This window comes from Eucyclogobius newberryi, unplaced genomic scaffold (assembly GCF_026437365.1).
Source record: "Eucyclogobius newberryi isolate DKJ021-1_F unplaced genomic scaffold, fEucNew1.0.hap1 SCAF_15, whole genome shotgun sequence".
Lineage (NCBI taxonomy): Eukaryota > Metazoa > Chordata > Actinopteri > Gobiiformes > Gobiidae > Eucyclogobius > Eucyclogobius newberryi.
The window spans coordinates 37,196,123-37,220,784 of NW_027315779.1; the positions used below are offsets into that span (position 1 = coordinate 37,196,123).

Below are 24,662 nucleotides of genomic sequence, written 5' to 3' on the forward strand. Positions count from 1 at the left end.
GAACGCTGATGGTGTGGACGCTGATGGTGTGAACGATGGTGTGAACGCTGATGGTGTGAACGCTGATAGTGTGGACGATGGTGTGAACGCTGATGGTGTGGATGCTGATGGTGTGAACGATGGTGTGAACGCTGATGGTGTGGACGCTGATGGTGTGGACGCTGATGGTGTGAACGCTGATGGTGTGAACGCTGATGGTGTGAACGCTGATGGTGTGGACGATGGTGTGAACGCTGATGGTGTGGACGCTGATGGTGTGGACGCTGATGGTGTGAACGATGGTGTGAACGCTGATGGTGTGAACGCTGATGGTGTGAACGCTGATGGTGTGGACGCTGATGGTGTGGACGCTGATGGTGTGGACGCTGATGGTGTGGACGCTGATGGTGTGGACGCTGATGGTGTGGACGCTGATGGTGTGGACGCTGATGGTGTGGACGATGGTGTGAACGCTGATGGTGTGGACGCTGATGGTGTGAACGATGGTGTGAACGCTGATGGTGTGGACGCTGATGGTGTGGACGCTGATGGTGTGAACGATGGTGTGAACGCTGATGGTGTGAACGCTGATGGTGTGGACGCTGATGGTGTGGACGATGATGGTGTGAACGATGGTGTGAACGCTGATGGTGTGGACGCTGATGGTGTGAACGCTGATGGTGTGAACGCTGATGGTGTGGACGCTGATGGTGTGGACGATGATGGTGTGAACAATGGTGTGAACGCTGATGGTGTGAACGCTGATGGTGTGGACGATGGTGTGAACGCTGATGGTGTGGACGCTGATGGTGTGGACGCTGATGGTGTGAACGATGGTGTGAACGCTGATGGTGTGAACGCTGATGGTGTGAACGCTGATGGTGTGGACGCTGATGGTGTGGACGCTGATGGTGTGAACGATGGTGTGAACGCTGATGGTGTGAACGCTGATGGTGTGGACGCTGATGGTGTGGACGATGATGGTGTGAACGATGGTGTGAACGCTGATGGTGTGAACGCTGATGGTGTGGACGCTGATGGTGTGGACGCTGATGGTGTGGACGCTGATGGTGTGAACGCCATAGGTGGAGCTGAAACAGGATCATGCAGAACTTTCACTGACATGTGATAATAGGTGATCAATGTTCCACCACAATTAGGCGTTCTTCAAAGGCGTTCTTCAAAGGCGTTCTTCTTTTACATTGTAGTTAAGACGATCATCTTTTGCTTCTTCTTGTGATGCTCATTGTTTGTTGTTATCGGGAGAACGACACAGAACGCTTCTGATAGTTTGGTCCTGATCTTTAGCTCTGGCTCTTATACGTTCCCTTCCATCTGTGAGGCTTCTGCGGCGTCCATGAAAACGCCGGCTCATATTTCTCTAGGAGCACCAGCCCCACCCTGCCGCTCCTGCCGCTCCTACCGCTCCTGCCGCTCCTGCCGCTCCTGCCGCTCCTGCCGCTCCTGCCGCTGCTCTGTCAGGGGCCTGGAGGGTGGGGGGGGGGGCTGTTTGTTCTCCTCAATGCAGCATTTACGCTTTGAGATTCTCCTCACGACCTTCCTCCTTCTAGTGCTCCGGAGCCCCCCCCCCTCCTCGTGCTGTTGTGGAGGGACAGAAAGACAGGGACAGAAAGACAGGGACAGAAAGACAGGGACAGCAGAAGGACAGAAGGACCAGGCTTTAAACTGTCAATATGCTCAACAACACGTGGTGATATGAGGAAACGTGTGATGGTGAGAGCACAGTGTGACAGGGCTGTGCTCTCAGCGCCCCCTGGTGGTGCGCCAGAGTCACTTCTGAAGAAACACAAATAATTAGTAGAAAAATGGCTTGAAGTGAGAATGTTAATATGAATTATTATAATTTTTTTAGTGTATCATGCTTTTGTCTGCTATGTAGTAATATTTATAACACATACATTTGTTTAACTAGTTCTAATTTCACACATTTAAAGTATATACATAAAAAAGCACAATAAAACTGACCAGAGTGAGAACAGCAGACATAGAAAAGAAACAAAACCAAACGTTCCATTTAGTCCATAAATGATCACCAGATCCATTTTGAGCATTTCTGCCTCAAATTGCATTCATCATAAGTGCATGCTTAAAATAACATGTCGGGGCAAGCTAGCTTATGTTTAGTTCCCCATGCTGATTCCTTCAGCTGCCATTATATAGAGTGTCGACAAAAATCCTGATGATGGAACACCTTATTGATAGTAATGTGTGCTTTTTAATACTTACATTATTTTAAGTTCTAAAATACGAGCTGCGAAAGGATGTTTAAAGGCCAATAACTATACAAATACTGCAAAATATGTGCCATTTTACCAGCATCGACAAAAATACATCTATTTATGAATTACCCAGTGCCAAATTTAATTTAGCTTTGACTACCATATTTTTTCTTTATAGTTTAAATTTGGTCAATGAAAAACAATCAAATATCTTGTGTTTTTCTGTCTAAAGCTGCTAAACTCAATTAGACTTTTACAAACATGTTTTGAAATGATTGGAATTCTTACATTTTGATACTAAGTAAAAGACTCAATAGAACAACACCACTTTCCAACACAAAGGCCAATGTCGTCATGTGATTTTTAAACATCAACACTGGATATAATGAGTAACTAGTTTCAATACCAATTTTAATATCAATTAGTATTGCTGTTTTGACAACCCTAGATTTAACCATTTTGAAACTTTAAGGCTGAGGAGGCTGAGGAGGCTGAGGAGGCTGAGGAGGATGAGGAGGCTGAGGAGGATGAGGAGGCTGAGGAGGATGAGGAGGCTGAGGAGGCTGAGGAGGAGGCTGAGGAGGAGGCTGAGGAGGATGAGGAGGATGAGGAGGATGAGGAGGATGAGGAGGCTGAGGAGGAGGCTGAGGAGGCTGAGGAGGATGAGGAGGATGAGGAGGATGAGGAGGATGAGGAGGCTGAGGAGGATGAGGAGGATGAGGAGGATGAGGAGGCTGAGGAGGCTGAGGAGGATGAGGAGGCTGAGGAGGCTGAGGAGGATGAGGAGGCTGAGGAGGATGAGGAGGATGAGGAGGCTGAGGAGGATGAGGAGGATGAGGAGGCTGAGGAGGCTGAGGAGGCTGAGGAGGATGAGGAGGATGAGGAGGCTGAGGAGGCTGAGGAGGCTGAGGAGGCTGAGGAGGCTGAGGAGGATGAGGAGGCTGAGGAGGATGAGGAGGCTGAGGAGGATGAGGAGGCTGAGGAGGATGAGGAGGCTGAGGAGGATGAGGAGGCTGAGGAGGCTGAGGAGGAGGCTGAGGAGGCTGAGGAGGCTGAGGAGGATGAGGAGGATGAGGAGGATGAGGAGGATGAGCAGGATGAGGAGGCTGAGGAGGAGGCTGAGGAGGCTGAGGAGGATGAGGAGGATGAGGAGGATGAGGAGGCTGAGGAGGATGAGGAGGATGAGGAGGATGAGGAGGCTGAGGAGGCTGAGGAGGATGAGGAGGCTGAGGAGGCTGAGGAGGCTGAGGAGGCTGAGGAGGATGAGGAGGCTGAGGAGGATGAGGAGGATGAGGAGGATGAGGAGGATGAAGAGGCTGAGGAGGCTGAGGAGGCTGAGGAGGCTGAGGAGGCTGAGGAGGATGAGGAGGCTGAGGAGGATGAGGAGGCTGAGGAGGATGAGGAGGCTGAGGAGGATGAGGAGGCTGAGGAGGAGGCTGAGGAGGAGGCTGAGGAGGCTGAGGAGGATGAGGAGGATGAGGAGGCTGAGGAGGATGAGGAGGATGAGGAGGCTGAGGAGGATGAGGAGGATGAGGAGGATGAGGAGGCTGAGGAGGCTGAGGAGGATGAGGAGGCTGAGGAGGCTGAGGAGGATGAGGAGGCTGAGGAGGATGAGGAGGATGAGGAGGATGAGGAGGATGAGGAGGCTGAGGAGGCTGAGGAGGCTGAGGAGGCTGAGGAGGCTGAGGAGGATGAGGAGGCTGAGGAGGCTGAGGAGGATGAGGAGGCTGAGGAGGATGAGGAGGATGAGGAGGATGAAGAGGCTGAGGAGGCTGAGGAGGCTGAGGAGGCTGAGGAGGCTGAGGAGGCTGAGGAGGATGAGGAGGCTGAGGAGGATGAGGAGGCTGAGGAGGATGAGGAGGCTGAGGAGGCTGAGGAGGAGGCTGAGGAGGAGGCTGAGGAGGATGAGGAGGATGAGGAGGATGAGGAGGCTGAGGAGGCTGAGGAGGCTGAGGAGGCTGAGGAGGCTGAGGAGGCTGAGGAGGCTGAGGAGGCTGAGGAGGCTGAGGAGGATGAGGAGGCTGAGGAGGCTGAGGAGGCTGAGGAGGCTGAGGAGGCTGAGGAGGATGAGGAGGCTGAGGAGGCTGAGGAGGATGAGGAGGCTGAGGAGGCTGAGGAGGCTGAGGAGGCTGAGGAGGCTGAGGAGGCTGAGGAGGATGAGGAGGCTGAGGAGGATGAGGAGGCTGAGGAGGCTGAGGAGGCTGAGGAGGCTGAGGAGGAGGCTGAGGAGGATGAGGAGGCTGAGGAGGATGAGGAGGCTGAGGAGGCTGAGGAGGATGAGGAGGATGAGGAGGATGAGGAGGCTGAGGAGGCTGAGGAGGCTGAGGAGGCTGAGGAGGCTGAGGAGGCTGAGGAGGATGAGGAGGCTGAGGAGGATGAGGAGGCTGAGGAGGATGAGGAGGATGAGGAGGCTGAGGAAGATGAGGAGGATGAGGAGGCTGAGGAGGCTGAGGAGGCTGAGGAGGATGAGGAGGCTGAGGAGGCTGAGGAGGCTGAGGAGGATGAGGAGGCTGAGGAGGATGAGGAGGATGAGGAGGATGAGGAGGCTGAGGAGGCTGAGGAGGCTGAGGAGGCTGAGGAGGCTGAGGAGGCTGAGGAGGCTGAGGAGGATGAGGAGGCTGAGGAGGATGAGGAGGCTGAGGAGGCTGAGGAGGCTGAGGAGGATGAGGAGGCTGAGGAGGATGAGGAGGATGAGGAGGATGAGGAGGCTGAGGAGGCTGAGGAGGCTGAGGAGGCTGAGGAGGCTGAGGAGGCTGAGGAGGATGAGGAGGCTGAGGAGGATGAGGAGGCTGAGGAGGCTGAGGAGGATGAGGAGGCTGAGGAGGCTGAGGAGGATGAGGAGGCTGAGGAGGATGAGGAGGATGAGGAGGCTGAGGAGGATGAGGAGGCTGAGGAGGCTGAGGAGGCTGAGGAGGCTGAGGAGGCTGAGGAGGATGAGGAGGCTGAGGAGGCTGAGGAGGCTGAGGAGGATGAGGAGGATGAGGAGGATGAGGAGGATGAAGAGGCTGAGGAGGCTGAGGAGGCTGAGGAGGCTGAGGAGGATGAGGAGGCTGAGGAGGATGAGGAGGCTGAGGAGGATGAGGAGGCTGAGGAGGCTGAGGAGGCTGAGGAGGAGGCTGAGGAGGAGGCTGAGGAGGCTGAGGAGGATGAGGAGGATGAGGAGGATGAGGAGGCTGAGGAGGCTGAGGAGGCTGAGGAGGCTGAGGAGGATGAGGAGGATGAGGAGGATGAGGAGGCTGAGGAGGATGAGGAGGCTGAGGAGGCTAAGGAGGCTGAGGAGGCTGAGGAGGATGAGGAGGATGAGGAGGCTGAGGAGGCTGAGGAGGCTGAGGAGGCTGAGGAGGCTGAGGAGGATGAGGAGTCTGAGGAGGAGGCTGAGGAGGATGAGGAGGCTGAGGAGGATGAGGAGGATGAGGAGGCTGAGGAGGCTGAGGAGGCTGAGGAGTTACATACCCATATGAATACACGGGTATGGAACCCCTAACCCGTATGAATACACGGGTATGGAACCCCTAACCCGTGTACCCCTAACCCGTATGAATACACGGGTATGGAACCCCTAACCCGTATGAATACACGGGTATGGAACCCCTAACCCGCATGAATACACGGGTATTTAACCCCTAACCCGTATGAATACACGGGTATGGAACCCCTAACCCGTATGAATACACGGGTATGGAACCCCTAACCCGTATGAATACACGGGTATGGAACCCCTAACCCGTATGAATACACGGGTATGGAACCCCTAACCCGTATGAATACACGGGTATGGAACCCCTAACCCGTATGAATACACGGGTATGGAACCCCTAACCCGTATGAATACACGGGTATTTAACCCTAACCCGTATGAATACACGGGTATGGAACCCCTAACCCGTATGAATACACGGGTATGGAACCCCTAACCCGTATGAATACACGGGTATGGAACCCCTAACCCGTATGAATACACGGGTATGGAACCCCTAACCCGTATGAATACACGGGTATGGAACCCCTAACCCGTATGAATACACGGGTATGGAACCCCTAACCCGTATGAATACACGGGTATGGAACCCCTAACCCGTATGAAAACACGGGTATGGAACCCCTAACCCGTATGAATACACGGGTATGGAACCCCTAACCCGTATGAATACACGGGTATGGAACCCCTAACCCGTATGAATACACGGGTATGGAACCCCTAACCCGTATGAATACACGGGTATGGAACCCCTAACCCGTATGAATACACGGGTATGGAACCCCTAACCCGTGTACCCCTAACCCGTATGAATACACGGGTATGGAACCCCTAACCCGTATGAATACACGGGTATGGAACCCCTAACCCGTATGAATACACGGGTATGGAACCCCTAACCCGTATGAATACACGGGTATGGAACCCCTAACCCGTATGAATACACGGGTATGGAACCCCTAACCCGTATGAATACACGGGTATGGAACCCCTAACCCGTATGAATACACGGGTATGGAACCCCTAACCCGTATGAATACACGGGTATGGAACCCCTAACCCGTATGAATACACGGGTATGGAACCCCTAACCCGTGTACCCCTAACCCGTATGAATACACGGGTATGGAACCCCTAACCCGTATGAATACACGGGTATGGAACCCCTAACCCGTATGAATACACGGGTATGGAACCCCTAACCCGTATGAATACACGGGTATGGAACCCCTAACCCGTATGAATACACGGGTATGGAACCCCTAACCCGTATGAATACACGGGTATGGAACCCCTAACCCGTATGAATACACGGGTATGGAACCCCTAACCCGTATGAATACACGGGTATGGAACCCCTAACCCGTATGAATACACGGGTATGGAACCCCTAACCCGTGTACCCCTAACCCGTATGAATACACGGGTATGGAACCCCTAACCCGTATGAATACACGGGTATGGAACCCCTAACCCGTATGAATACACGGGTATGGAACCCCTAACCCGTATGAATACACGGGTATGGAACCCCTAACCCGTATGAACACATGTTCAAGCCACATCTTGCTTTTTTTCCATTTCAGGTGTTTTTAATTGCTCAAAAATCCCTTGAATTTTCATATTGGGCAGGGTCACCTTTCCACAGATCTGACCTGTAACGTTGCCTGTTGGCGTCACCTGCTTGTTTTAGGCCATATTTCTTAAATTATTCAACCTTTATTCATCCATGTAGTTCGACAACAATGGCGTTCTGGAAACTGTGGAACAATAACATCTCCATGGAGACAAGCAGGCGGCTGAAGTTCCCCAGCACCTTTAAAGGATGTATATGTTTGCATATTGACTTTCACGAGCTACAACATTGGTCCCTCACCAAAAATAAACTTGGAAATGTTTTCAGCGTCATTCAGACTTGATGAATCATCCTCTCACTCTGAGCCTCAGATGATGAGATCGTGATTTCATGTCAAAGTAGAGCTCTGAGATCTCCTGCTGTTTTTTGTGCCCATAACTCATAAGTCTCGTTTTGAGATCACGTTCATGACAACTGCATGCCTGCATTAGCATGTCAGGGGCAAGCTAGGTTTGTTTAGCTCCTCTTTTGATTCCCTCTGCTGCCAGTAGATGGAGCCAAAAGTCAATGACTGATGTGGGAAATGCTGAATTCCTGTGTGTTGTTTGTATGCACATTGTAAGATACCACATTAAAGGTACAGGGACATGTTTAAAGGACATTACAAATAATGCATAATATTTGTCCTTTAAATAAACGTTACCCTCTGAATCCCAGGTCTGACCGGTCTGTCCCTCCTCAGGTCGCTGTCCGGCCGCATCGTGGGAGGTGTGTGGTGGTTCTTCACGCTCATCATCATCTCCTCCTACACGGCCAACCTGGCGGCCTTTCTCACCGTGGAGAGGATGGTTTCGCCCATAGAGAGCGCCGAGGACCTGGCCAAGCAGACGGACATCGCCTACGGGACGCTGGACTCTGGGTCTACCAAGGAGTTCTTCAGGGTGAGCAGACCAGGTTCTGTAAAGAGTCCTCAGAGTCTTCACGAGAGTGTCCACGTAGTGTCCACGTAGTGTCCACGTAATGTCCGCATAGTGTCCACGTAGTGTCCACGTAATGTCCACGTAATGTCCACGTAGTGTCCACGTAGTGTCCACGTAATGTCCGCATAGTGTCCACGTAGTGTCCACGTAATGTCCACGTAGTGTCCACGTAATGTCCACGTAGTGTCCACGTAATGTCCACGTAATGTCCACGTAGTGTCCACGTAGTGTCCACGTAGTGTCCACGTAATGTCCACGTAGTGTCCACGTAATGTCCACGTAATATCCACGTAGTGTCCACTTAATGTCCACGTAGTGTCCACGTAATGTCCACGTAGTGTCCACGTAATGTCCACGTAATGTCCACGTAGTGTCCACGTAATGTCCACGTAATGTCCACGTAGTGTCCACGTAGTGTCCACGTAATGTCCACGTAATGTCCACATAGTGTCCACGTAGTGTCCACGTAATGTCCACGTAGTGTCCACGTAGTGTCCACGTAATGTCCACGTAATGTCCACATAGTGTCCACGTAGTGTCCACGTAATGTCCACGTAATGTCCACGTAAAGTCCACGTAATGTCCACGTAATGTCCACGTAGTGTCCACGTAATGTCCACGTAGTGTCCACGTAGTGTCCACGTAGTGTCCACGTAATGTCCACGTAGTGTCCACGTAGTGTCCACGTAGTGTCCACGTAGTGTCCACGTAATGTCCACGTAGTGTCCACGTAAAGTCCACGTAATGTCCACGTAGTGTCCACGTAATGTCCATGTAATGTCCACGTAGTGTCCACGTAGTGTCCACGTAATGTCCACGTAGTGTCCACGTAAAGTCCACGTAATGTCCACGTAGTGTCCACGTAATGTCCACGTAGTGTCCACATAAAGTCCACATAATGTCCACGTAGTGTCCACGTAATGTCCACGTAGTGTCCATAATGTTCGGTTGGAGCCAATTGAACAGTTTTAGGGGCTGATGTGCGCGTCTCATGGAAACCAAAAAGCCAATCAGGAGTGAGGTTGTAGGAGGTACATGCCCCTGAACGGCGAAGGTACTTAGCAACAAGCTGTGCTAGTTGTCAATCAAACTTGCTGCTAGCCGGAGTGAAAGAAGGTTCACTCCGAGGTGAGGTTTCACGAGTGAAAAAGTGTTAATGTCACAGATAAATCACTGCATCGTTTCAGAAACAAACGTCCCACTGCACAACACTGTTGTGTGTACAGTCTACGGGCTGAGCAGAAGAGCGTATCCAAGGTGATGTATCTAAAGCCCTGTTCACACACTTCAGTCCCAGAACATTGCCAGGTCGGTTCTGTTCACACTTAACCTGGCATTTGTCTCTGTATTCTATCGCTATAGGAACGTGTGGCATTAACTGCATTAACTGCATTAACTGTGTAACCCAGGAAACCAAAGAAACAAGCTGTGTTACTGGCTTTATGTCTTAGTCAGGGCAATTTACCAGGCACAAAACACAAAAAAGAGAATTTAATGGCACCACTTTATAATAACTGCACCTTAATTAGACTTAATACATTTAATGAAAAAACTCAGTTCATAATGAATAAAGAGTTTATTAAGAATGATTCAGGTAAGTTTCATTAAAGGGGTTTGGGCAGGGTGTCAAAACTATGGCCCTAGGACCAAGTTTCATTGGCTCTCAGGCGTCCTGTGAAATTGGAAGTCTGCCATCATAACCTAAATAGCAACCATTTTAATTATAGACCTAATATTCTTGTTCCAAGCCTCATTAAAGGTGAAGCCCCTGGGTTATTGTACTGAAGCGATCATCTCTTGATTATGAGTTCTTAATAAACAAGTTGTTCATTATGAATTCAATATATAAAGATTCACTTGTCTTTCTTCATGCATTATTAAGGCTAATTAAGGTGTAGTTGTTATAAACTGGTACAAATTTGACTGAATTTGAACTCTGTCTGGAACTTAATATAGATTTTTGATGACCAAATGTCATGAGTTGCCCAGAAGTGTCTGATCCACGTTCTTTATACACGACGTGAACTGTCCATACACGACGTTACCGGGACGTTACCGGGACGTTACCGGGACGTTACCGGGACGTTACCGGGACCCTTCCACAGCTCCTTTGGTAAAACAGAAATAGAACTAACGAAGCGCAGGCCTGATTAGGGAAGCTGAGTGAGCTGGAATGTGGACGTGATGTTATTTTATACAGTATATAAGACTTATATACATAATATATAAGACTATTACTTTCACTGATGCTATTGTGTATTATTTGCAAGGTTGGGAAGAAATTAATTTAGAGTAATTGTATTTGGTACAGTACTCTTTTATTTCCAAAACCAAAGGAATTAATTGTGTTACTTGTTTCACGCAATTTAGGTAGTGAGTGATAAAGACGTGTTAAGCTCTATGTGGACTACACAATACTGTACTCTGATTGGACCGTGTAACAGAATACATTTTAATGCAGGTATTGGATATTCTAAATACATTTTCAAAGTGTTCTTCCCAACACTGTGTCTATGTGATCCATACATGACCTAACGGCCCATGTTTGCACATGGACATGTCTCTGTATCTCCTCCTGACCCCAGCGCTCCAAGATCGCAGTGTACGAGAAGATGTGGGGCTACATGAAGTCCGCCGAGCCCACCGTCTTCACCAAGACCACGGGAGAGGGCGTGGCCCGTGTGAGGAAGTCCAAAGGGAAGTACGCCTTCCTGCTGGAGTCCACCATGAACGAGTACACGGAACAACGCAAGCCCTGTGACACCATGAAAGTGGGAGGCAACCTGGACTCCAAGGGCTACGGCGTGGCCACTCCCAAGGGTTCACAGTTAAGGTGGGTGGAATAGTGTAACAATATGGGCCACGTGTTGTTATGGTATTCCACCCTCCCTGATGTGCCGCCTTTCTCCGCCTCTAAACCTCTGTCTTTGTCTCTGCGGGTCATTCAGGCGGGTCATTCAGGCGGGTCATTCAGGCGGGTCATTCAGACTGCACACTCGGCCCGGGCAACATGAACCACTACGAGAGGCGGTATTCTCTCTGTTTCACTAGATTATCAACGTTAGTGTTGAGCGCCAACATACATGCTAAGTATACATGCTAAGTATACATGCTAAGTATACATGCTAAGTATACATGCTAAGTATACATGCTAAGTATACATGCTAACCACTGCATAATAACAATTCTTAAATCCAACGTTATGCTGGACAATAATGCGGCAAAAATGTTGACGATCACAACAGTTTGTTAGTTTTATTTCATCAAGCACCACTTAAGAGAAAAGAGCAGGAGGTTCAGGTTAAGGTACGTTCTATTGTCCCTGTGAGACCCGTCCTTCAGGACATCAGGAGCTGGAGGATTGTCCCTGTGAGACCCGTCCTTCAGGACATCAGGAGCTGGAGAATTGTCCCTGTGAGACCCGTCCTTCAGGACATCAGGAGCTGGAGGATTGTCTCTGTGAGACCCGTCCTTCAGGACATCAGGAGCTGGAGGATTGTCCCTGTGAGACCCGTCCTTCAGGACATCAGGAGCTGGAGGATTGTCCCTGTGAGACCCGACCTTCAGGACATCAGGAGCTGGAGGATTGTCCCTGTGAGACCCGTCCTTCAGGACATCAGGAGCTGGAGGATTGTCCCTGTGAGACCCGTCCTTCAGGACATCAGGAGCTGGAGGATTGTCTCTGTGAGACCCGTCCTTCAGGACATCAGGAGCTGGAGGATTGTCCCTGTGAGACCCGTCCTTCAGGACATCAGGAGCTGGAGGATTGTCCCTGTGAGACCCGTCCTTCAGGACATCAGGAGCTGGAGGATTGTCCCTGTGAGACCCGTCCTTCAGGACATCAGGAGCTGGAGGATTGTCCCTGTGAGACCCGTCCTTCAGGACATCAGGAGCTGGAGGATTGTCCCTGTGAGACCCGTCCTTCAGGACATCAGGAGCTGGAGGATTGTCCCTGTGAGACCCGTCCTTCAGGACATCAGGAGCTGGAGGATTGTCCCTGTGAGACCCGTCCTTCAGGACATCAGGAGCTGGAGGATTGTCCCTGTGAGACCCGTCCTTCAGGACATCAGGAGCTGGAGGATTGTCCCTGTGAGACCCGTCCTTCAGGACATCAGGAGCTGGAGGATTGTCCCTGTGAGACCCGTCCTTCAGGACATCAGGAGCTGGAGGATTGTTCCTGTGAGACCCGTCCTTCAGGACATCAGGAGCTGGAGGATTGTCCCTGTGAGACCCGTCCTTCAGGACATCAGGAGCTGGAGGATTGTCCCTGTGAGACCCGTCCTTCAGGACATCAGGAGCTGGAGGATTGTCCCTGTGAGACCCGTCCTTCAGGACATCAGGAGCTGGAGGATTGTCCCTGTGAGACCCGTCCTTCAGGACATCAGGAGCTGGAGGATTGTCCCTGTGAGACCCGTCCTTCAGGACATCAGGAGCTGGAGGATTGTCCCTGTGAGACCCGTCCTTCAGGACATCAGGAGCTGGAGGATTGTCCCTGTGAGACCCGTCCTTCAGGACATCAGGAGCTGGAGGATTGTCCCTGTGAGACCCGTCCTTCAGGACATCAGGAGCTGGAGGATTGTCCCTGTGAGACCCGTCCTTCAGGACATCAGGAGCTGGAGGATTGTCCCTGTGAGACCCGTCCTTCAGGACATCAGGAGCTGGAGGATTGTCCCTGTGAGACCCGTCCTTCAGGACATCAGGAGCTGGAGGATTGTCCCTGTGAGACCCGTCCTTCAGGACATCAGGAGCTGGAGGATTGTCCCTGTGAGACCCGTCCTTCAGGACATCAGGAGCTGGAGGATTGTCCCTGTGAGACCCGTCCTTCAGGACATCAGGAGCTGGAGGATTGTCCCTGTGAGACCCGTCTTCAGGACATCAGGAGCTGGAGGATTGTTCCTGTGAGAAAACCGTCCTTCAGGACATCAGGAGCTGGAGGATTGTCCCTGTGAGACCCGTCCTTCAGGACATCAGGAGCTGGAGGATTGTCCCTGTGAGACCCGTCCTTCAGGACATCAGGAGCTGGAGGATTGTCCCTGTGAGACCCGTCCTTCAGGACATCAGGAGCTGGAGGATTGTCCCTGTGAGACCCGTCCTTCAGGACATCAGGAGCTGGAGGATTGTCCCTGTGAGACCCGTCCTTCAGGACATCAGGAGCTGGAGGATTGTCCCTGTGAGACCCGTCCTTCAGGACATCAGGAGCTGGAGGATTGTCCCTGTGAGACCCGTCCTTCAGGACATCAGGAGCTGGAGGATTGTCCCTGTGAGACCCGTCCTTCAGGACATCAGGAGCTGGAGGATTGTCTCTGTGAGACCCGTCCTTCAGGACATCAGGAGCTGGAGGATTGTCCCTGTGAGACCCGTCCTTCAGGACATCAGGAGCTGGAGGATTGTCCCTGTGAGACCCGTCCTTCAGGACATCAGGAGCTGGAGGATTGTCCCTGTGAGACCCGTCCTTCAGGACATCAGGAGCTGGAGGATTTGATCTGTGGTGCATGTTTTGGAGGAGGAAACCCAACAAACTCCACACAAAAAGGCCCAGGCAGCCTTAGAGTCCAACCCTCGTCCTTCTTGCTGTGAGGCGAGAGTGCTTGCCACTCTGCCACTGTCTCCACAGTTTGATATTGACCCATTTCCAAATTTAACAAACATTTTAACAGCAAACATTGTGCTGTCGACACAAACTTCAAAACACATATTTTCTGCCTCATGAAATTGAAAGGGATAAAAGTACAAGGAGCAGGTCCTGTCCTGACCTTGACCTGGCTGTAGACCTCCACCTGTCTGCAGACCTCCACCTGGCAGCAGACCTCCCCCTGGCAGCAGACCTCCCCCTGGCTGTAGACCTCCACCTGGCAGCAGACCTCCCCCTGGCTGTAGACCTCCACCTGTCTGCAGACCTCCACCTGGCAGCAGACCTCCCCCTGACTGTAGACCTCCACCTGGCTGTAGACCTCCACCTGGCTGTAGACCTCCACCTGGCTGTAGACCTCCACCTGTCTGCAGACCTCCACCTGGCAGCAGACCTCCCCCTGACTGTAGACCTCCACCTGGCTGTAGACCTCCACCTGGCTGTAGACCTCCACCTGGCTGTAGACCTCCACCTGGCTGTAGATCTTCACCTGGCTGTAGACCTCCCCCTGGCTGTAGACCTCCACCTGTCTGCAGACCTCCACCTGGCAGCAGACCTCCCCCTGACTGTAGACCTCCACCTGGCTGTAGACCTCCACCTGGCTGTAGACCTCCACCTGGCTGCAGACCTCCCCCTGGCTGCAGACCTCCCCCTGGCTGTAGACCTCCCCCTGGCTGTAGACCTCCACCTGGCTGTAGACCTCCACCTGGATGTAGACCTCCACCTGGCTGCAGACCTCCCCCTGGCTGTAGACCTCCACCTGGCTGTAGACCTCCACCTGGCTGTAGACCTCCACCTGGCTGTAGACCTCCACCTGGCAGTAGACCTCCAAATGGCTGTAGACCTCCACCTGGCTGTAGACCTCCACCTGGCTGTAGACCTTCACCTGGCTGTAGACCTTCACCTGGCTGCAGACCTCCACCTGGCTGCAGACCTCCCCCTGGCTGCAGACCTCCACCTGGCTGCAGACCTCCCCCTGGCTGTAGATCTTCACCTGGCTGTAGATCTTCACCTGGCTGTAGATCTTCACCTGGCTGTAGACCTCCACCTGGCTGTAGACCTCCACCTGGCTGCAGACCTCCCCCTGGCTGTAGACCTCCACCTGGCTGTAGACCTCCACCTGGCTGTAGACCTCCACCTGGCTGTAGTCCTTCACCTGGCTGCAGACCTCCATCTGGCTGCAGACCTCCCCCTGGCTGTAGACCTCCACCTGGCTGTAGTCCTTCACCTGGCTGCAGACCTCCACCTGGCTGCAGACCTCCCCCTGGCTGTAGACCTCCACCTGTCTGCAGACCTCCACCTGGCAGCAGACCTCCACCTGGCTGTAGACCTCCACCTGTCTGTAGATCTTCACCTGGCTGTAGATCTTCACCTGGCTGTAGACCTCCACCTGGCTGTAGACCTCCACCTGGCTGCAGACCTCCCCCTGGCTGTAGACCTCCACCTGGCTGTAGACCTCCACCTGGCTGTAGACCTCCACCTGGCTGTAGTCCTTCACCTGGCTGCAGACCTCCACCTGGCTGCAGACCTCCACCTGGCTGTAGACCTCCACCTGGCTGTAGACCTCCACCTGGCTGTAGTCCTTCACCTGGCTGCAGACCTCCACCTGGCTGCAGACCTCCACCTGGCTGTAGACCTCCACCTGGCTGTAGACCTCCACCTGGCTGTAGACCTCCACCTGGCTGTAGTCCTTCACCTGGCTGCAGACCTCCACCTGGCTGCAGACCTCACAGGTCCCTCACAGTAAACCAAATCATAAAAATCACTTCTTCTGTCTGATGGAGATCTATCATTGCAATCATGTAAAAGCAAACGGACAAACAACATCTAAAAGGTTTAGTGTTCCATATTTTCCATCATGTGTTTTCCGTCTTATGTGTGTGAATGAATTTGAAGGCTTCGCTCTTGTAAAGTAACTTGCTTGTTGTTCCTTGGGTGGTCGAGTATGTCAACCAGTTATTTTTAAAAAAACACATGCTACGTCTCATGAAATCTCTTTTACAGAGAATATTCATGAAAAATAATAAGGGTCCTCCTGGTGGAGGTTTGAAGGGAGAAGACTCAAGGTGGAGGTCTATGGGGAGGGGACTCAGGGTGGAGGTCTGGGGGGAGGGGACTCAGGGTGGAGGTCTCGGGGGAGGGGACTCAGGGTGGAGGTCTCGGGGGAGGGGACTCAGGGTGGAGGTCTGGGGGGAGGGGACTCAGGGTGGAGGTCTAGGGGGAGGGGACTCAGGGTGGAGGTCTGGGGGGAGGGGACTCAGGGTGGAGGTCTCGGGGGAGGGGACTCAGGGTGGAGGTCTGGGGGGAGGGGACTCAGGGTGGAGGTCTAGGGGGAGGGGACTCAGGGTGGAGGTCTGGGGGGAGGGGACTCAGGGTGGAAGTCTCGGGGGAGGGGACTCAGGGTGGAGGTCTCGGGGGAGGGGACTCAGGGTGGAGGTCTGGGGGGAGGGGACTCAGGGTGGAGGGCTGGGGGGAGGGGACTCAGGGTGGAGGTCTCGGGGGAGGGGACTCAGGGTGGAGGTCTCGGGGGAGGGGACTCAGGGTGGAGGTCTGGGGGGAGGGGACTCAGGGTGGAGGTCTCGGGGGAGGGGACTCAGGGTGGAGGTCTCGGGGGAGGGGACTCAGGGTGGAGGTCTGGGGGGAGGGGACTCAGGGTGGAGGGCTGGGGGGAGGGGACTCAGGGTGGAAGTCTGGGGGGAGGGGACTCAGGGTGGAGGTCTGGGGGGAGGGGACTCAGGGTGGAGGTCTCGGGGGAGGGGACTCAGGGTGGAGGTCTGGGGGGAGGGGACTCAGGGTGGAAGTCTCGGGGGAGGGGACTCAGGGTGGAGGTCTCGGGGGAGGGGACTCAGGGTGGAGGTCTGGGGGGAGGGGACTCAGGGTGGAGGTCTGGGGGGAGGGGACTCAGGGTGGAGGTCTCGGGGGAGGGGACTCAGGGTGGAGGTCTGGGGGGAGGGGACTCAGGGTGGAGGTCTGGGGGGAGGGGACTCAGGGTGGAGGTCTGGGGGGAGGGGACTCAGGGTGGAGGTCTCGGGGGAGGGGACTCAGGGTGGAGGTCTGGGGGGAGGGGACTCAGGGTGGAAGTCTCGGGGGAGGGGACTCAGGGTGGAGGTCTCGGGGGAGGGGACTCAGGGTGGAGGTCTCGGGGGAGGGGACTCAGGGTGGAGGTCTCGGGGGAGGGGACTCAGGGTGGAGGTCTGGGGGGAGGGGACTCAGGGTGGAGGTCTCGGGGAGGGGACTCAGGGTGGAGGTCTCGGGGGAGGGGACTCAGGGTGGAGGTCTGGGGGGAGGGGACTCAGGGTGGAGGTCTGGGGGGAGGGGACTCAGGGTGGAGGTCTAGGGGGAGGGGACTCAGGGTGGAGGTCTGGGGGGAGGGGACTCAGGGTGGAAGTCTCGGGGGAGGGGACTCAGGGTGGAGGGCTGGGGGGAGGGGACTCAGGGTGGAGGGCTGGGGGGAGGGGACTCAGGGTGGAGGTCTAGGGGGAGGGGACTCAGGGTGGAGGTCTGGGGGGAGGGGACTCAGGGTGGAAGTCTCGGGGGAGGGGACTCAGGGTGGAGGGCTGGGGGGAGGGGACTCAGGGTGGAAGTCTCGGGGGAGGGGACTCAGGGTGGAGGGCTGCATCCATCTGCAAACTGCTATTCAAACAGTTTAAACCTTCCACTCGTCCGTCGCTACACGACACCCAAATACACCCTGTGTGTGTGTACAAAGATGTACACACACACACAGGTGTAGTAATGTGTGGGTGGGGTCTCTTTTCCAAGTACACAACAGCTCCACCCACTGATCTGCTATCGAGCCACTTTAGATTGGTACATTTAGGTAAATAGTAACATATATTGTGCTAACCACACGAGCAGGGTCAGGGTTAGGGTCAGGGTTCAAACACTGTCATGTTTCCCAGGGTTAGGGTTAGGGTCAGGGTCAGGGTCAGGGTCAGGGTTAGGGTCAGGGTCAGGGTTAGGGTTCAAACACTGTCATGTTTCCCAGGGTTAGGGTCAGGGTCAGGGTTAGGGTTAGGGTCAGGGTCAGGGTCAGGGTCAGGGTCAGGGTCAGGGTTAGGGTTTAAACATTGTCATGTTTCCCAGGGTTAGGGTTAGGGTCAGGGTCAGGGTTAGGGTCAGGGTCAGGGTCAGGGTTAGGGTCAGGGTCAGGGTTAGGGTTCAAACACTGTCATGTTTCCCAGGGTTAGGGTCAGGGTCAGGGTTAGGGTTAGGGTTAGGGTCAGGGTCAGGGTCAGGGTCAGGGTCAGGGTTAGGGTTTAAACATTGTCATGTTTCCCAGGGTTAGGGTTAGGGTCAGGGTCAGGGTCAGGGTTAGGGTCAGGGTTAGGGTTCAAACACTGTCATGTTTCCCAGGGTTAGGGTCAGGGTCAGGGTCAGGGTCAGGGTCAGGGTCAGGGTCAGGGTTAGGGTTTAAACATTGTCATGTTTCCCAGGAGGGAGTGCAGTCTGAAGTTTGCATGTGGGTTATGGAAATGAAAAGATGTGTATAATATTTCCTTTGCAGCTCTGCAGACCAGGTAAACCTTCGTGCTTGTGCATGTTACACTTACTCATACTTTTGAAAATCATTATCATTTGAATGTAAACTGCTAATGAGCCGAGCATATTCAGCTAATGCTACTTCCACAGCTAGAGCTAACTTTGATGTTTCCATTGCATCTGCAGGAATGAGGTGTGGGAGCCATTTGAACGTTCATTCTGGACCTCAGGGTCATCTTGACCAGACACTTTCCTTTTTATCTTTTATTGTCTCTTCCCAGTAGCATTGCAGTAGTAGTGTAGTATTATCGTAGTAGTAGTGCAGTAGTAGTGCAGTAGTAGTGTAGTATTATCGTAGTAGTAGTGCAGTAGTAGTGCAGTAGTAGTGTAGTAGTAGTGTAGTAGTATTGTAGTAGTAGTGTAGTAATAGTGTAGTAGTATTGTAGTAGTAGTGCAGTAGTATTGTAGTAGTATTGCAGTAGTATTGGAGTAGTAGTGTAGTAGTAGTGTAATAGTATTGTAGTAGTAGTGTAGTAGTATTGTAGTAGTAGTGCAGTAGTATTGTAGTAGTATTGTAGTAGTAGTGCAGTAGTATTATAGTAGTATTGTAGTAGTAGTGTAGTAGTATTGTAGTAGTAGTGCAGTAGTATTGTGGTAGTATTGTAGTAATATTGTAGTAGTAGTAGTGCAGTAGTATTGTAGTAGTAGTGCAGTAGTATTGCAGTAGTATTGTAGTAGTAGTGTAGTAGTATTGTAGTAGTATTGTAGTAGTAGTGTAATAGTATTGTAGTAGTATTGTAGTAGTAGTGTAGTAGTATTGTAGTAGTAGTGTTGTAGTTTTGCAGTAGTAGTGTAGTAGTAGTGTAGTAGTAGTGTAGTAGTATTGTATTAGTATTGTAGTAGTAGTGCAGTAGTATTGCAGTAGTATTGTGGTAGTAGTGTAGTAGTAGTGTAGTAGTAGTATTGTAGTAGTAGTGTAGTAGTATTGTAGTAGTATTGTAGTAGTAGTGCAGTAGTATTGTAGTAGTATTGAAGTAGTATTGGAGTAGTAGTGTAGTAGTAGTGTAGTAGTATTGTAGTAGTAGTGTAGTAGTATTGTAGTAGTAGTGCAGTAGTATTGTAGTAGTATTGTAGTAGTAGTGCAGTAGTATTATAGTAGTATTGTAGTAGTAGTGTAGTAGTATTGTAGTAGTAGTGCAGTAGTATTGTAGTAGTATTGTAGTAGTAGTGCAGTAGTATTGTAGTAGTAGTGCAGTAGTATTGCAGTAGTATTGTAGTAGTAGTGTAGTAGTAGTGTAATAGTATTGTAGTAGTTTTGTAGTAGTAGTGTAGTAGTATTGTAGTAGTAGTGTTGTAGTTTTGCAGTAGTAGTGTAGTAGTAGTGTAGTAGTAGTGTAGTAGTATTGTAGTATTAGTGTAGTAGTAGTGTAGTAGTATTGTATTAGTATTGTAGTAGTAGTGCAGTAGTATTGCAGTAGTATTGTGGTAGTAGTGTAGTAGTAGTATTGTAGTAGTAGTGTAGTAGTATTGTAGTAGTATTGTAGTAGTATTAGAGTATTGTAGTAGTATTGTAGTAGTGTAGTAGTAGTGTAGTAGTATTGTAGTAGTAGTGTAATAGTATTGTAGTAGTATTGTAGTAGTGTAGTAGTAGTGTAGTAGCATTGTAGTAGTATTGTAGTAGTGTAGTAGTATTGTAGAAGTAGTGTAGTAGTAGTATTGTAGTAGTAGTGTAGTAGTATTGTAGTAGTATTGTAGTATTGTAGTAGTATTGTAGTAGTGTAGTAGTATTGTAGTAGTAGTGTAATAGTATTGTAGTAGTATTGTAGTAGTGTAGTAGTAGTGTAGTAGCATTGTAGTAGTATTGTAGTAGTGTAGTAGTAGTGTAGTAGTATTGTAGTAGTAGTGTAGTAGTAGCGTAGTAGTAGTGTAGTAGTAGTGTAGTAGTAGTGTAGTAGTAGTGCAGTAGTATTGTAGTAGTATTGTAGTAGTAGTGCAGTAGTATTAGAGTAGTATTGTAGTAGTAGTGTAGTAGTATTGTAGTAGTAGTGCAGTAGTATTGTAGTAGTAGTGCAGTAGTATTGCAGTAGTATTGTAGTAGTAGTGTAGTAGTATTGTAGTAGTTTTGTAGTAGTAGTGTAATAGTATTGTAGTAGTAGTGTAGTAGTACTGTAGTAGTAGTGTAGTAGTTTTGCAGTAGTATTGTAGTAGTAGTGTAGTAGTATTGTAGTACTAGTGTAGTAGTAGTGTAGTAGTATTGTATTAGTATTGTAGTAGTAGTGCAGTAGTATTGCAGTAGTATTGTGGTAGTAGTGTAGTAGTAGTGTAGTAGTATTGTAGTAGTATTGTAGTAGCAGTGTAGTAGTTTTTTAGTAGTAGTGTAGTAGTATTGTAGTAGTATTGTAGTAGTGTAGTAGTAGTGTAGTAGTATTGTAGTAGTACTGTAGTAGTAGTATTGTAGTAGTAGTAGTGTAGTAGTATTGTAGTAGTGTAATAGTAGTGTAGTAGTGTAGTAGTAGTGTAGTAGTAGTGTAGTAGTATTGTAGTAGTATTGTAGTAGTAGTGTAGTTGTATTGTAGTAGTATTGTAGTAGTGTAGTAGTAGTGTAGTAGTATTGTAGTAGTACTGTAGTAGTAGTATTGTAGTAGTAGTAGTGTAGTAGTATTGTAGTAGTGTAGTAGTAGTGTAGTAGTGTAGTAGTATTGTAGTAGTGTAGTAGTAGTGTAGTAGTATTGTAGTAGTATTGGAAACAGCTGTTAATTTTTGTTTTAGTTTTTGTAATATAATTGTATGATTTTTATAATTGTCAACTCAAAGTAAGAATTATTATTTGATTAAATATCACAATCATTTTAGTTAAAAACTAAATAAAAACACTCTTTGACAAATTTAGCAAGTTGTAACCAGGATGTGCTCCTCTGTGTTTTTACAGTCCACACCTGTTGTTGACAGCAGAGGCTGTTGGACTCACTGCGAGAGTGAAACTGTTTCTTTAGAATTTCGTCATTAAAGTGCCAAAAGTGCCACATTTGTGTCCTGAAGCTCACCACATTTGTGTCCTGAAGCTCGCCACATTTGTGTCCTGAAGCTCGCCACATTTGTGTCCTGAAGCTCGCCACATTTGTGTCCTGAAGCTCGCCACATTTGTGCCCTGAAGCTCGCCACATTTGTGTCCTGAAGCTCGCCACATTTGTGCCCTGAAGCTCGCCACATTTGTGTCCTGAAGCTCGCCCCATTTGTGTCCTGAAGCTCGCCACATTTGTGTCCTGAAGCTCGCCACATTTGTGCCCTGAAGCTCGCCACATTTGTGTCCTGAAGCTCGCCACATTTGTGCCCTGAAGCTCGCCACATTTGTGCCCTGAAGCTCGCCAAGCTCGTTTGAGCGCCCAAATGATCCCGGGAGCAATGTTGTCGGGGGCTTATAGCCCCTGGTAGGGTCTCCTAAGGCAAACAGGTCCTAGGTGACGGGTCAGACAAAGATTGTTTCAGAAGCCTCTTATGATGACAACTATAACAAGGCCGTTTACGTCGCCCGGATCGGCGTCACCGGGGCGACGTCCTGGAGCCAGGCCTGGGATGGGTGCTCGATGGCGAGCGCCTGGTTGCCGGGTCTTACCCCACTGGCCCGGCCAGGCACAGCCCGAAAGAGCGACGTGGGGCCGTCCTCCCGTGGGCCCACCACCCGCAGGAGGATCCATAAGGGACCGGTGCAGAGAGATCTGGGTGGCAGTCGACGGCAGGGGCCTCGGCGACCAGATCTCCAGACACAGAGACTAACTCTGGGGACATGGAATGTCACCTCGCTGGGGGGGAAAGAGCCTGAGCTTGTGCGGGAGGTTAAGCGATACCGACTAGATATAGTCGGCCTCACCTCCACGCCCCTCAGCTCAGCCGCCACGTGTTGGAGTTTACCCCAGTAAACGAGAGGGTCGCGTCCCTCCGCCTTCGGGTGAGGGACAGGTCTCTCACTGTTGTGGCGGCCTACGGGCCGAACAGCAGTGCAGAGTACCCGGCCTTCTTGGAGTCCTTGGGAGGAGTACTGGACAGTGCACCGACCGGGGACTCCGTTGTTCTACTAGGGGACTTCAACGCCCACGTGGGCAATGACAGTGACACCTGGAGAGAGGTGATCGGGAAGAACGGCTTCCCCGATCTGAACCCGAGCGGTGTTCAGTTTTTGGACTTCTGTGCTAGCCACGGATTGTCCATAACGAACACCATGTTCAAGCACAAGGGTGTCCATCAATGCACATGGCACCAGGACACAGGCCGGAGGTCAATGATCGACTTTGTTGTCGTGTCATCTGACCTCCGTCCGCGTGTCTTGGACACTCGGGTGAAGAGAGGGGCGGAGCTGTCAACCGATCACCACCTGGTGGTGAGTTGGATCCGCTGGCGAAGGAGGAAGCCGAACAGACTTGGCAGACCCAAGCGCATTGTGAGGGTCTGTTGGGAACGTCTAGTGGAGCCCTCTGTCAGTAGGGTATTCAACTCGCACCTCCGGGAGAGCTTCTCCCATGTCCCGGGGGAGGTTGGGGACATTGAGTCCGAGTGGACCATGTTCTCCGCCTCCATTGTTGATGCGGCTGCTCGGAGCTGTGGTCGCAAGGTCTCCGGTGCCTGTCGTGGGGCAACCCCGAACACGGTGGTGGACACCGGAAGTAAGGGATGCCGTCAGACTGAAGAAGGAAGCCTGTCAGGCCACTCTGGCTTGTGGGTCTCCAGAGGTCATCGACAGGTATCGGCAGGCCAAGCGAGCCGCGGCTCGTGCTGTCGCAGAGGCAAAAACCCGGGCCTGGGAGGAGTTCGGGGAGGCCATGGAGGAGGACTATCGGTCGGCACCAAAGAAATTCTGGCAAACCGTCCGGCGCCTCAGGAGGGGGAAGCAGTGCCTCACCAACACCGTTTACGGTGCGGGTGGAGACCTGCTGACCTCGACTGGGGATGTCGTCGGACGGTGGAAGGAATACTTTGAGGATCTCCTTAATCCCTCAGTCACATCTTCCGAAGAGGAAGTAGAGACCAGGGGCTGAGAGGCTGGCTCATCCATCACCCAAGCTGAAGTCACTGAGGTTGTTCGCAAACTCCTCGGGCTCCGGGGGTGGATGAGATCCGTCCTGAGTACCTAAAGTATCTGGAGTTGTAGGACTGTCTTGGCTGACACGTCTCTGCAACATCACGAGGCAGTCGGGGACCGTACCTCTGGACTGGCAGACCGGGATGGTTGTCCCTCTGTTCAAGAAGGGGGACCGGAGGGTGTGTTCCAACTACAGAGGGATCACACTCCTCAGCCTCCCATAAGGTCTATTCCAGGTCCTGGAGAGGAGAATCTGACCGATAGTCGAACCTCGGATTCAGGAGGAGCAGAGTGGTTTTCGTCCCGGTCGTGGAACACTGGACCAGCTCTATACCCTCCATCGGGTGCTCGAGGGTTCATGGGAGTTTGCCCAACCAGTCCTCGTGTGCTTTGTGGATCTGGAGAAGCCTTTCGACCGTGTCCCTCGGGGTGCCCTTTGGGGGGTGCTCCGGGAGTACGGGGTCCAGGGCCCTTTGCTCAGGGCTGTCCGGTCCCTGTATGATCGGAGTAGGAGCTGTGTTCCCATTGCCGGCAGTAAGTCAGACCTGTTCCCAGTGCATGTTGGACTCCTCAGGGCTGCGCTTTGTCACCGGTTCTGTTCATAGTTTTTATGGACAGAATTTCTAGGCGCAGTCAGGGGTCGGAGGGTGTGGTCAGGGGTCGGAGGGTGTCCGGTTTGGGGACCACAGGATTCCATCTCTGCTGTCTGCAGACGATGTTGTCCTGATGGCTCCATCAAACCCGGACCTGCAGCTGCACTGGGACGGTTTGCAGCCGAGTGTGAAGCGGCTGGGATGAGAATCTGCTCCAAATCCGAGGTCATGGTTCTCGACCGGAAAAAGGTGGCTTGCCCTCTTCAGGTGGGTGGGGTGTCCTTGCTCCAAGTGGAGGAGTTCAAGTATCTCGGGGTCTTGTTCACGAGTGAGGGAAGGATGGAGCGTGAGATCGACAGGCGGATCGGTGCAGCGGCTGCAGTGATGCAGTCGCTGCATCGACTGTTGTGGTGAAGAAGGAGCTGAGCCGAAAGGCAAAGCTCTCAATTTACCGGTCGGTCTACGTTCCTACCCTCACCTATGGTCCGAAAGAACAAGATCGCGGATACAAGCGGTCGAAATGAGTTTCCTCCGCCGTGTGGCTGGGCGGTCCCTTAGAGATAAGGTGAGGAGCTCGGCCACACGGGGGGAGCTCGGAGTAGAGCTGCTGCTCCTCCAGCTGAGGTAGCTC

At 51.8% G+C, this 24,662-nt stretch overlaps 1 protein-coding gene across 1 annotated transcript in view; it reads left to right on the forward strand.

Annotated features, from left to right (window-relative positions):
- The window catches only part of gria4b (glutamate receptor, ionotropic, AMPA 4b), a 518,469-nt gene that overhangs the window by 470,687 nt on the left and 23,120 nt on the right, over positions 1–24,662 (forward strand). The window contains exons 12-13 of the mRNA XM_072447035.1: positions 8,016–8,214; positions 10,839–11,086. Coding sequence (XP_072303136.1) covers positions 8,016–8,214; positions 10,839–11,086 — 447 coding nt within the window. The remainder of the gene's footprint in view (positions 1–8,015; positions 8,215–10,838; positions 11,087–24,662) is intronic.